The sequence below is a fragment of the Sarcophilus harrisii genome, chromosome 3 (genome assembly GCF_902635505.1).
Source record: "Sarcophilus harrisii chromosome 3, mSarHar1.11, whole genome shotgun sequence".
Lineage (NCBI taxonomy): Eukaryota > Metazoa > Chordata > Mammalia > Dasyuromorphia > Dasyuridae > Sarcophilus > Sarcophilus harrisii.
The window spans coordinates 81542203-81556331 of NC_045428.1; the positions used below are offsets into that span (position 1 = coordinate 81542203).

Sequence of the window (14129 nt, forward strand, 5' to 3'; positions counted from 1 at the left end):
GGCTATTTTAGCTCTAAAGCTAGGCCCACAGCTGTGGGCCTTATTCTCCCTCTCAGTAAATAATTTCCTAAATCTGTCTTCCCCCCCCCCCAATTTGATTACCCACTCATTAACCTTGGGGAAGTTTGAAACTGGACACTGCCTCTGGGTTCCAGCCTTGCTCCAAGACCATTACTCACCCTCTCAAACTGAGAATCTCTCTCCTAGAAATCCAAAATCTTAGGGAGACGTGGAAAAACCTGATATTTCCACATTTTGTCTGGCTGAATCTAAATATCAAAAGATGTCCCCCTTAATTTTGGCCAATTTAGGACTCGGGTCTTCCGAACCATCAATAACATGCACCTTTCAAGTTGCTTGGCTTTTTTCTTGACCTCCTCCATAGCCAATCTAGCCTCTTCCTCTTCCCTCCGCTTTTTTGTCTCAGCATTGCATCTGGCCTTCTCTTCTTCCTCTTTCCTCCTCCGCTGGTACTCCAGTTGCTCCTCGTTGGCTATTTTGATCAACCTTTGATGTTCTTCCTCAAGTTGCCTTTCCAACTCCTTTTGCCTTTGCTTCTCTGCCTCTGAGGGATAGAATGATAAGAGCTGACATTAATATTTTCTTTTGACAATAACCTTGGAAGGTAGACAGTATGGACAGGATCCTCATTTTCAAATGAAGAAACAGATTTAGATAAATGATTTGGTTTTTGTCACAGACCTAGTAAGTATCAAAAAGCAATTGCAAAAATAATCACTGATTAGGGGCAGCCACACTAGTGGGCTCCCGAGATAGGAGGATGACTTCATATCTAGTCTTAATTATTAGCTTTGTGCCTCAGTTTCCTCAAAATAATTTAATTTAAACTAATAATTTTAATAAGCAACAATTTAAATAAAATAATACTACCTCCTCCTCCTTCCAGAGTTATTGGAAAGATCTAATCAAATCTTTGTAAAGCACTCAGCTCCATTACTGGCACATAGTAGATACCATATAAATGTTAGCTATTTAGGCAATAATATTTGAACATCGGTGCAAAATTACCAAGAATCCTTGAAAAGTTCAGCCCTTTGGGATCATGGGATAAGAAACTTGATATCTTACTGATTATGTACCAACATGTTGCCAGCCTTTTAGGAATTAATCTTAATTGAATAAAACAAATCAAATTAGGGGATTATTGAACAAGGTAGAGAGAGAAAAGTGAGCTTTTTTCATATTGGTTTTTCTTTTTCCTTTTGAACCAGTCTTCCAATCAGACCTGACCTAACACTTACAAAGAAGCATAACATATAAAGTGGGAGTATAGCTCACAAATCAGTGGTCCTGTAACATGGCAGGGATTAAAGAAAGATATCTTGTGGCCATTGTGTTTTTTATTTAAACTTGAAATAATCCTTCATGAATTATATACTAGAGATACATCTACTGCAGAGAGATTTTCCTCAGGGTCTGTGTCCAGGAGGTAGGTACAGTGGTGATGCTTTCCCACCTGCCCTTCTGGCTTCCTCCTCCTGTTTTTTCCTCTGCATCTCCTGCAACTTCCTGCGGAATTCCTCCTGCTGCTGCTTGGCACGGGCCTCAGCTGCTCGCTCTTGCTGCAACCTCTTCCTTTCCTCCTCCTCCTGCTGTCTCTTTTCTTCTTCCAGCTTCTCTTTCTGTAAGCTGAAAAACCCAAGTCTCAGAAAATGTACTGAGAGTGATTAAGACCCTTCAATTGAACCTTGTTAAATATCTAGAATCAAGAATGCAGCAGTAAAAAATGAGATTCTCTACCCTCAAAGGAATGACTATTCTGCAGGAAGATTAGGAAAGCCGATGTTCTGTCTTTAGGATAATGGTAGCCCCCTTCCTTTTTTTTTTTTTCCTAGCATGAGAATCCTGTTTCTTTTCAAAAACACTTCCCTAAATTCTATGATATTATAATTCATTAATTGGAAAAAAAGCATCATCATAAATTACTCTGAATTCATTAATTCTTTTAATTACATTTGTATTTTTCCTTTTAGACCCAAATGAAATATTGAATAATAATAACATTTAAAATGAGTCACTCATCTTGGGGTTGGCTTTCCCTTCATATGATTTAAAGAGTGCCAAAAAGGCCTACTCCTCTGGAATAGTACCAGCTAAAAATCCTTTGGAGTTTGTAATTATATTCTTTTAAGATAATAATCTGGCTTTCAACTTCACACTGAAACCACTTCCTCACAAGTTATCAGTGATCTCTTAATTGTCAAATCTGATGGCTTCTAAACACTCTTCTAAGTCTGTATGTTAAAAATTTTATTTATTTTATTTTTTCCCTGTAGATTTGGGCACTACTGACTACATTCTGTTTTTGAGTGCTCCTCTTGGTTTTTGTGACTCTATTTTCTTTTTTTCTCTCATGATTTCTTCTCATTCTCCTTCGATGACTCATCCATGTCCCACTCCCTAATCATGGCTGTCTTCCAAGACTCCATCCTGAACCCTTGTCTTTATTTTCTCTCTATTTTCTTATTTGGTGATCTCATATATATAGGTCTAATGATCATTTTTATGCATATGACTCCCACATCTATCTGGTCACTCTTACTTCTTTTCCTAAGCTTTTATCCAATTCTTACACCATCCACTGCCTTTTGGATGTTTCAACCTGAATGTCTCTTAGGCATCTCAAATTCAAAAAATCCAAAACAGAATTAATTCCATTTCCTTCCTCCACTGTCCCTCATCTTTCTATACTTATCTATTTCTGCTAAGAGTATTCCCATTTTTTTCAATGTCCAGTTATGTGTGCTTGTAGTCATCCTTAATTTCTCATTTTCCCTCACCTCATACATCTAATCATTTGTCAAATATTGTTGCTTTTCCCTTTAAAACATCTCATCTCGGTCCCCTTCTTTCCACTCACAAGATTACCCCCATGGGGTTACTGATGTTCAGGCCGTCATCATCTCTGGCCTGAATTATTGCAGTGGTCTCCTAATTGGTCCCCTCTCTCAGATGTTTCCCGTTTCCAATCTATCTTTCTCACAGCTGCCAAAATAAGATTCCTAAAGCATAAGTCAGATTTTGACATTTTTCCTGCTCAAGAAACTCTAGGGAACAAATACCTATGGAATCAAATTTAAAGCCTTTACGACTGGCTTTAACCTACCTTTCCAGGTTTATTACACATTACTCTTCTTCATGCTCTGTATATTCCAGCAAAAATAGCCTATTACTGTTCCTTATACATTACACTCCATTTCCTGCTTTTGAAAAAACCTGATTAGAATGTACTCCCTCTTCAAAATCACCACTTTGAATCCCTACCTTAAATTATGGCACCTTGCTACATGAAGCTTTTCCTGACTGCTTCCTTCTACTTCCTTGCTAGTGCTTCTCCATCTTGAAATTCTCATGTATTTACTTTGTATGAGAAATGTTTTCTTATATATATACACATATATATAACAAATTATAAAAATTATTAATATATAAATTATATAATATACACAAATAAAATTTAAATATATATATATATATAAATTATAAAAGAATAGGTATACATACTTATTTCCCTCTATAAAATGTAAGCTTGATGAGGGTAGGGACTCCTAACTTGCTTTGTTTTTTTGTTTATATCCCCAGCATAATGCCTGGTATATAGTAGGCACTTAACACATGCTTATTGATTGACTGATTGATCAGTTTCAAGAACTTGCCTTCAAAATCAGCCCCAAACATTTACCTTGATTGAACAAGTCACTTAATCTATGCTTGCCTCAGTTTCCTCAACTATAACATGGAGATATTAGTAGTACCTACCCAATTAGGATTGTTGTGAAGATCAAATGAGGTAATATTTTTTTAAAGTGCTAAGCACATAGTAGGTGTTTTGTAAATTCCAACTATTATTAGCTATTATCTATTATATTATATATTATATAACATGTATATTATATGACACAATAATATAATTATAATATAATATTAATGACATAATTGTACACTATATAACATACATATTATATAATTATATATTATATTAATTATATGTATATTCTATATTGTAATTATAATATAGAATCATGTACATATGTAATTAGATAGATATGTATATATAGTTTTTTAATTAGGTGGCCTTTAAGGGCCATCTTCTTAGTTTAAAGCTAACTTTCCTACTACTACCAAAACCTACAATATATTAGTGCAAGATTCAACAGGGTTAAGTTATTCCTCTTCATACCCTAAAGAACTCTTCTCTTCTGCGACTAGGATTTTCACTAAATCGAGACCCTGATTTTGTTCCCTAATGACTCTTTGTGAAAAGAGCTCTCTCCATAAATGATTTCACATTTTGGTAAACTTTTTAGTATTTAGAAATAGTAGGGTCCAGTGAGTGAATGGAAGCTTTTGGACCCCAAGACATCACATCCTTTTTTCTTCCCTGTTTTGGAAGCTATTTTAAACATGGCAATCTAAACTTTTTTTAGAAGTCTACCGAGAAGGAGAGTCTACAACTTTTTTCTATTTGTTGACACTCATTTTAGCACTTAGCAAGAATAAGGATGTATTTCTAAGGGGGAGACTATAAAGTGCAGTGGGTAGCCAGTTGGCTCAGGGTATAGAGCACCGGCCCGGAGTCAAAAGACTCAAATCTGGTCCTTGACATGACCCTGGATGAATCCGTTAACCCTCTTTTGCTTCAGTTTCCCCATCTGTAAAATGAGCTAAAGAAGGAAATGGCAAATCATGCCAGTGTCTTTGCCAGCCTCCCCCCAAAAAAACCAAATAGGATCATGAAGAGTCAGATACGACTAAAAAATACCAAATGGGAGCTATCATAAATAAAACCCTGAATTGGTCCTTAGCTTCTCTAGGGACAGAGAAAATTGAAATCCCTTTACTCCAGAATTCCAGGCTTTGTGAGGCTGTTGCTGAGCTCCCCCCATCCCCAGGAAGGGCCCAGGGTAGGCCCTTCGCCACCTTCCCACCATCCTGGAGCACCACCCCAACCAACCGCTTCTCCTCAGCTTTCCGTGCCTGCTCCTGCTCGAGCTCCTCCTTTATCTTCTCGAGCCTCTGTTGTTCTTCCTGCAGTTGCCTTTTCTTTTCCTCCTTCTGCTGCCTTTTCCGTTCCACCTCTCGGAGTCTCATCTCTGCCTTTTCTGACAGGATCCTTTCCCTGGGCACTTTCTCTTGCTGCTGGTTGACAGGGAGTGCCTTGGAGAGAAGCAATAGGGGTTCATTTGTGTGCAAGTTATTTTAGCAACATCTCCCCATTCCTGGTCCGTGGTGCCTTTCGTCCCTGTTCTAAAGCAGATTCCTCACCCCCACAGCAGACCGAGTGCTGCAGAGGTCTCCATGAGCGCATCCTTTCAGAGATGCTGGCTTTGGAGAGATGTAGCCGATGGGCCTGTCTCACATGCCAGGCTGGCAAACCATATCCAAGGCTGGCAAAACACATATTCAGGTATAATATTATTATAATCAACAATATTTAATATTGACATTAAATAATATAATATTTAATAATAATAATATTATAACATTCATTCAACAAGAATTTCAGGGGGCTGTAGATTTAGAACTGCAAGGGACCTCAGAAACTAAATAAAATAATATTATAACATTCAACAAGAATTTCAGAGGGCTATAGATTTAGAACTTCAAGGGACTTCAGAAACTATCTAGTCCAACCCCCTTATTTTAAAGATGAAAAAACTGAGACCCAGATGTGTTAAGTGACTTGGCTAAAGTCTCCCAGATAGTAAGTAGCAGAAGATTTGAAGATCTGGCCACTATATCATGAAAACCCCGATTTATTAGTCATATACACACATGTATTTACATGTGTGCATAGGGATATATAATACAACATACACATATGATATATACATGTATATATTATGCATATACATATTGTATTTTCTTAACTCTGACTTAAAACCCCATATAGAATCTCATAACTGAATATGAGGATTATAAAATTATGATTTATTATCAATAAATATTTGATTTTTATATCTATTTCATATAGCTATATACTTGGAGTCAGGTAAAAATTTCTCAGATGAAAAGGGGTTTTGAGTAGAAAAAGTTTAAGAAGCTCTGGCATATATTATTTACATATGATACATATACATATGTACATCTTGTCTACATAATAGACAATATACTCATATATTAATATATAGATAATAGGCATATATTATACACATATATAATAAGCACAGTATTTAGTTTTCAGTATCACAGATAATTTTATGGTGGCTTTATTTAAAGCCACCATATAGCAGGTGCTATTTTCTTTCTTAAGTTATCTTTTTTTCAGCATTTCTGTATGCACTATATGATAGTAAGAAGGACTATGGATGTATAACTAACAAAGGGATCTAGAAGACAGATAAGGAAATCAGAGACCCTAGGGGGCAGCTAGGTGGTGCAGTGGATAGAGCACCAGTCCTGAAGTCAGGAGGATCTGAGTTCAAATCTGGATTTAGACACAACACTTCCTGGCTGTGTGACCCTGGGCAAATCACTTAACCCCAATTGCCTCAGCAAAAAAAACAAAAAAACAAAAAAAACCCAACTCAGAGACCTAGAAAATTTAAGGGCTTTATTTTTCCATCAAGTTGATGGTTAAATAGAAGCCATGGCTTAAAAAATTAAGCACATGGCATTTTTTTGGTGAAGCATGTACATATACATACATGTACACACATATCTATAAATATATAGATATATATATACATAAATATATACATATAATCTTTAACTCTATCATCTATCTATGACCCTAAGCTAGATGGTGTGAGTGTGGATATAAAAAAATTAAATAAGTCTCTGCCTTTGAGATTACATTCTACCATGGGAAACAACTTATATACATATAAGTGAATATAGAATATATCCAAAATAAATGCAAGGTAACTGGGGAGGGGACTGACTATATGTTGGGCAGATTAGAAAAGGACACTCATATAGGAATTGATGCTTAAGCTGAACTTTGAAGAAAGCAAAGCATTTAAAGAGGTGTAAGGGTTAGGGTTAACCCATTCTCATTCCTGTTAAAAACACTAGAGGGGAAAAAAAAGAGGTATAGGTGAGAAAGAAGTATGTTCACATAGAGGAATAATGGAGGTAGGAAATGGAATATAGTATAAGAAAACAAAAAGTAGGTTGAGAATGTGAAGACAGGGAACGTGTAGGTGGTTCCCCAGAAGCAACCCCCAGTTTTCTGTTTTGTCTCCTAGAGACACTGCTCCAGCTTCAGTGTACTTTGTGAACCTGCAGCAAGGCAGAGACTTCAATCTATATGTTTATTTTCAGTGGTTAAACAAAGAATACAATTAGTTAGAAAAGGTATTTCAAAATGTGAATTTCAAAATAGGAAGTAGTGATAAAATAATGTTATTTCCATAAAACATGGCGCTCATTTGCCCACAGATACACCCAGAATCAAAGAAGAGAAAGGTCAGCCATAAAGGTCACAAGTAAAGGGACACCCACATGAATCAGAACTCATATGGCTAAGGCAGACATGGCTAAGGAGACCTGACCAAGGTGTGTGCAAAGAGGAAGCTCAGGTCTCCAATGCTGCTAAGGTTCCAGATGCTGCTTGGTCTTGTAGTCTCCCCTGGATGCTACTGGAGGTTCCTTGGTAATGGTCTCCATTGCTTCCAGCTTTTGGCTCAGTTGAAATTCTTGACTAAAGTAGTGCTACGTTGTTTTACCCAGCATTTTTAGAAAAAATAAAAACAAAAAATTATCCTTACCCTAGGATCATCAGAACACCTTTCCACTTTTGCTCTCTGGACTATCACTGAGCAAAAGATTCCTAGCTCCTGGCACTAACTTTGCTTGAACAAAGAAAATGGTTATCTAGGAAAGTTAATGCTCTTGTGCTTTTCCATTCTCTATTTAGCATACTGCATCAAAGAGTCTTAATAAAGTTCATGTTTCCTTGTTCTTGGACAGGCTAAATTTAATAGTATTTTGTGAGTCTCCAAACTTGCTGTAGCTTGTAGGTTGAGAGAAATTCATTCCATTCCAAATACAAAGTGATACAGATTAAAAAACACATTTTACAAGATTCTTATTGGTTATGTGTCGTGTCCTGCTTTCTAAAGCCCCCAGTTGGGTGACAAAACATACCGTTGCTTTCTAGAGCCCCCATGCTGGGGTGATTAAGATATACTTTCCTAGTGGGGAAGTGATGAAGAGGGACTCGGGAGGATGGTGGGAAAATAGAGTCCATTTATTCCAACAGCTTTCCCCTTTATATAATGTAACAAGAACAACTTTGAACACGTAGGACCACATAAACAACTTGCTGTTGTATGTAGTTTGCCACCTGATATCACTCTGCTTCAATCACAGCACAGATTGTCACTGTCCTCTGACTTCTCAGGAAGGCCGAGAGCCCTTAGGGGAGTTGGGGAGCCGAACTAGACATTGTCAGCAGGTTCCCTCTGGGCTGAAGGATCTTAAATCTCACCCAGAGTTTCCTCATTGACTGTGAATCTCTACATCCCGCCCTTTCTTTTGTTTTAATTGAAGCAGGTATACATCAATGATTAAATCCGTTACCATGGAATGAATCACACAGGCAAGTTGAAATATCATACAAGCAAGTAGTAAACAATATGAATAACCAAAATACCACAGATGATTTTCACGAGTCCCAGAAGGAAAGTGTAAAAAATAACTATCAATTCACAACTACACATACACCTCCTTCAGCAGCCAAGAAATAGTCCAAAAGCAATCTATTATTCATCACTTCATGTCTCAGGGAATCCAATGATTCCTGCAGGTTTTAAAGTTCTGCATCAGTCTCACTGAGAGTTATTTCTGACGTTCATGAGTACATAAAGGGTTAACTGCCAGGCTCTTTAAGTGGTGGGTACAGTCAGCAATGGAACCATCAGCAATGGAACCACCCAATGCCTCCTGGGTCTTGTCTTTGCCTGGAGGGTCTCCCCCCCTCCCCTTCCTCCCCTTCCCCTCCCATGGACAAGGCGGACCCGGGCTTGTTGGCACCCATCAAGGTTCCTTCTCCATCTGTAGAGATACAAGCAAACCCTCTTCCCCAAGCAGTTAACCTGTCTGGTCCCTTCCATTCACCCCTTTCTGGATCTCTCCACATCACCTGGCGATTATCGAAAGATAGTGGAGCCCCTCACACTGGACACTGCCCTTCCAGTGGGTTATAAAACCTGTCTGCCAGAGCCAGTGCATCTGTGTCAAAAAAAAAAAAAATTAATAGTGTAAAGAGCTAAATTTAGAAGTTCTCTAGGGTTATCTGAGGCTCCCCCTCCCTTTTATTTTTTGAGGAACGTCTTGATCCTGGATTCTGTTGTTGGGAGTCAAAATCTGGATAAATATCACCAAATTGCACTTCAGGAGTGTGTATCAGTAGGCCTGAATTTTTTCACTGATTAAGGAACATTGTTCCACCCACACCGGTGTATTAATTATCCATTGAATGGGAACAGGTGAGAATGCTGGCAGGCCTTCTACAACAGCCTTGCCTAAAAAGCTGAAGTACTTAATTGTTTCCTAACTGTTGTAAGATATCTCTTCCCCATAGATTGATGGGGAACCTTTTTTTTTTTTAAACACTAAAAGAGGAGCAAAATCCCCTGCTCTATCTCCAAACCTTCACCCCAAAGGGGCAGCACCAAATTCAGCTGCTGGTGCTGATGGGGTCACTGCCCCTCCTCCCTCTGCCCATGAAGGCAGAGGGAGGAGGGGCATGCTCAGGTGTAGGCAGAATTGAAAATGAGCTTTGAAGGTAAAAAGCAAGCTCCTCAGCAAGGTACTTAAGATACTTAATTCCCTTTCTGCCCACTAGGCAATAGGATTTAAGATTTTTAACTCTCTTCTCACCCAACTGGCCCTGCCCTGCAGATTTCCTAGAGCAGTAAAAAGTGATATGAATCAGTAAAATGCTTAAAAAAAAAAAGACTTCCTTACCTCCCCCCATGTGCTGTACCTTCTACAGCTACAGGCACCAACCCTCTGCTTGTTTTTCTCCTCATACTTCCTGGTTTGACCATCCAAGTTAAAATCTTTCCTTGTTTTAAAACTTGTAAGATTAAATCCTTAAAAACCAGTTTTACTCCATTGTATTCAGTTAGTTGTTTTCCCACTAACTTTCACATCTCTGGCTCCAAACTCTCCTTATAAAGCCACAGAGACAGGAACTCCAGAGCATCTGAGAACTTGGTGATCTGCTTCCCAGTTACCACAAACTTTGCTTCTCTGCTAACCTAAGCCTGTTTCTTACTTCCCTCGGGAAGGAGGCTACTTTCTTTGTATTTACCTCATTTCACTTGAAAAACGAAAGTGACTACACTAGCCCTTACCAATTCTTCCACTTGTCTGTTTTTATACTTATCCTTCTGGGTCATGGGCCTTCTGCATTGAACTTGGCCCATTGCATCTGTGGAGCTGATGTGTATAGGACCTCACCTATAGCCCCACGTTGGGCGCCAAATGTTGTGTCCTGCTTTCTAGAGTCCCCAAGTTGGGGTGACAAAACATGCTAGTGCTTTCTAGAGCCCCCACACTGAAGTGATTAAAATATACCTTCCTAGTGGAGAAATGATGAGATGGGACTCCTGAGGATGGTAGAAAAATGGAGTCTGTTTATTCCAAGGACTTTCCCCTTTACATAATGTAACAAAAAACAACACTGCGCACATGGGACCACATAAACAACTTGCTATTGTATGTAGTTTGCCACCTAGTATCACTCTTCCACCTGAAAGGTATCACTTGGCTTCAATCACAACACAGGTTGTCGCCACCCCCTGACTTCTCAAGAAGGCGGAGGGAGATGCGGAGCTGAACTAGACATGGTTAGCAGGTTCCCTCTGGGCTGATGGTTCTTAAACCTCACCCAGAGTTCCCCCACTGTCTGTGACCCTCTACAGTTATGACTTGTCTTGGTGCATGTAAAGTCCTGTCCCAGGTTAAAGATAACTGGAAAAAGGAAAAAAAAAAGTAAAAACAGCACTCAGAAAAAAAGAAAAGGAAAAAAAAGGGAAAAGATAAGCTTCCCCCTTTTTTGTATTCCTTTTCCAATCTTTTTGTTTTGTTTTGTTTATCTTGGGGTTTTTTGCTTTCATTTTCAAAATATATTTCAAAACACATTTCAACATTATATACATATATCTCTAACTATCATCTATCTATGACTCTAGACTAGACACTGGGGGTGTGAATATAAAAAAATTAAATAAGTCTCTGCGCCCTTGAGCTTATATTCAATCAGGAGAAACAATTTGTATACATATCAGTGAATATGGAATATATCCAGAATAAACGCAAGGTAAGTGATGTTACCCTTGCAAAACCTTGTGTTCCAAATTTTTTCTCCCTCCCTCTCTCATTTCTCCCCTTCTCCTAGACAGCAAGTAATCCAATATATAAACATGTGCAGGAAAAATTGGAACAAGAGGTTTGGCAATTGTCAATGCTGTAAAGTTACCCATACATATAACCTGTAAATAAAAGGATATTAAATAAAAAAAATAATAAACACGTGCAATTCTTCTATACATATTTCTACAATTATCATGCTGCACAAGAAAAATCAGAAAAAAAGGAAAAATGAGAAAGAAAACAAAATGCAAGCAAACAACAATAAAAAGATAAAAATACTATGTTGTGATCCACACTCAGTCCTCACATTCCTCTCTCTGGGTGCAGATGGCTCTCTTCATCACAAATTGACCTCAGTCACCTTATTGTTGCAAAGAACCACGTCCATCAGAATTGATCCTTGTATAATCATGTTGCCGTGTACAATGATCTCCTGCTTCTACTCACTTCCCTTAGCATGAGTTCATGTAGGTCTCTCCAGGCCTCTCTAAAATCATCCTACTCATCATTTCTTATAGAACAATAATATTCTATAACATTCATAAACCATAACTTATTCAGCCATTCTCCAATTGACAGGCATCCACTCAGTTTCCAGTTTCTGGCCACTACAAAAAGAGCTGACACAAACATTTTTGCACATGTGGGAACCTTTCCCTCCTTTAACATCTCTTTGGGATATAGGCCCAGTAGAAACACTGCTGGGTCAAAGGGTATGCACATTTTGACAATTTTTTTTAGCATAATTCCAGATTGTTTTCCACAATGGTAACTTCCCCTTTCTTAGGGAAAGTCAAGTTTTGAATGAACTCCTAGACTGTGAGGTGTTTACAAGAATTGGGAAACTGAGGTTGGCTGGAAGTCCTTAGTAAAAAAAAGTTCCTCTAAGCTGTTCTTTCAGATAATTCATACATTTCTTCATTGGATCTCCATAAAAATCATAAAACATTCCAAATCTAAGTTCAGTCAAAAATTTCTCCAGTGAGTCCCTGCAACTGCACAGGCACCTGAAATTTCTCCAATGGATCCCTGTAACACATTAGGCATTGCAAGCAGAAGTCTGAACTCATACCATAATAGGATAAGCTGAAGAAATCAAATAACCTTGGAAAAGGATACATTATTTTTGGGGTTTCCAAAAGTGATTAAATACTTGGAGACAATGTATTCAGAGTTTTTAGGCCAGTAAACATTATGGAATGGACCTTCAGTCCATAAAGCTCTTGGAATAGTTGTACATACCCATATTACAATAAAAGGATCTAGTTGTGTTTAAAAGTAAAATTAAAAAAAAAATTAGCTCCACAGACTCCTCATAGCATGCTCTTAATACATTTATCTCTTTAAGTCATGAGGCATTCTTTTAACTAGAGTTTTCCCTTTTGACTCTAGGCTCATTTCTAGGCACCCATATTTTAGGGATAGAACATACACTGTTTATAGCAGCTTCCACATTCATAATGGACTTCATACAACAAATTAACATTTAAGAATTAAACCATACAAAAGTTACTGCAGAGGACCTGCTTTTTATTTCTTATAGCACAATAATATTCCATTATAATTATGATATTATATCATATAATATAATGATTTATTTATTAGAAAACTAAATAACTATAGCCTGAAAACTAAAGAAAATATTAAAAGATCCCCCTCTCCTCACCTTGTATTCTGAAAGAAATGCACAGGTTAAGAGTCAGTTTTCAAGGCCTCACAGCTCCTTCAAAAGCTAAGTTCTTTCTTCAGAGCTGACTTCTAAGAGCTATAGAATGGAACCAGCTTGCTTTTTAAAAGGATGTGGCTGATTCCTTAATTAACCAATCACTAGAAGTTTTACAAATCTTATCCAGTGGTCAACTCTCTATTATATTATTAAAGGAAACTTTAATAGTCTATTATTGGGTTATCTGATAAGAGACTTACTGCCTTGATTATGTCTCCTCTATCCTAATAATTCTGAAAATAGAGGTTAAGATCAAATTATGAAAGTTTTTAAATGCAAAATATAGGTCATCCCTTTCCTGCAGCCTTTGCAAAGGCAGAATTCACTGTTATGGACATAAAGCCTGCAGTCATAAAACAAGAACATGCAAAAAAAATTCTTTAGAGAATTTTCATTACTAGCACAAAGACAATTCCTTGGGATGAAATCAGAGTGAGCAAGTTCTCTGTAAAACTGACAGACCAGATGAATCTGATATGGCATCAAGGTCCAGATCATGGTAATGGATCAGGGCTGTTACCTGACCCTTTAATTCTAAAGATGCAATCAGCATTGATTGAATACTCACTATGTGCCAGGTAGAAGGTAAACAAAGAAAAATTTAAACTGGCCCCTGCCCTCAAGGAAGTTACTATCTACTAGGATCTTCTTAGAAGACAGATTTTTCATAGCTTTGAAAAGACTGAAAAATGTCCTAGAAATATGAAATATATTTTTCTAAACAGAATTTTAAATATGATTATGAATATCTGAAAGCAAATTTACAGTGGCATTATAAATATGCTTCGATTATAAGATTGTTACTCAATAGTAGTAGTCAATTGCTACTCAATAGTCTCAGTAAAGCTTATGCATACAAGATGTGACATTGATAGCCATGCATTCTTAGAATACAAGTAAGAATTATAAATGTAAGCTGAAAGTAATTCTCAATTTTTGTTCAAAATTACTTATTGATTTATTTTTAAAAATATATTTTATTCCCATCATCATACCTTGAAATATTTTAAAACATTTTTGAAGTTTTGAGTTCCAAATTCTATCCCTCTTTCCC

At 37.4% G+C, this 14129-nt stretch overlaps 1 protein-coding gene across 5 annotated transcripts in view; it reads right to left on the reverse strand.

Annotated features, from left to right (window-relative positions):
* The window catches only part of KIAA2012 (KIAA2012 ortholog), a 152808-nt gene that overhangs the window by 5463 nt on the left and 133216 nt on the right, over window positions 1-14129 (reverse strand). For all 5 annotated transcript variants that reach the window (XM_031958315.1, XM_031958316.1, XM_031958317.1 and 2 more), the window contains 3 exons: window positions 4976-5178; window positions 1478-1650; window positions 346-565 (listed from right to left, as the gene is read on the reverse strand). In XM_031958315.1, coding sequence (XP_031814175.1) covers window positions 346-565; window positions 1478-1650; window positions 4976-5178 — 596 coding nt within the window. The remainder of the gene's footprint in view (window positions 1-345; window positions 566-1477; window positions 1651-4975; window positions 5179-14129) is intronic.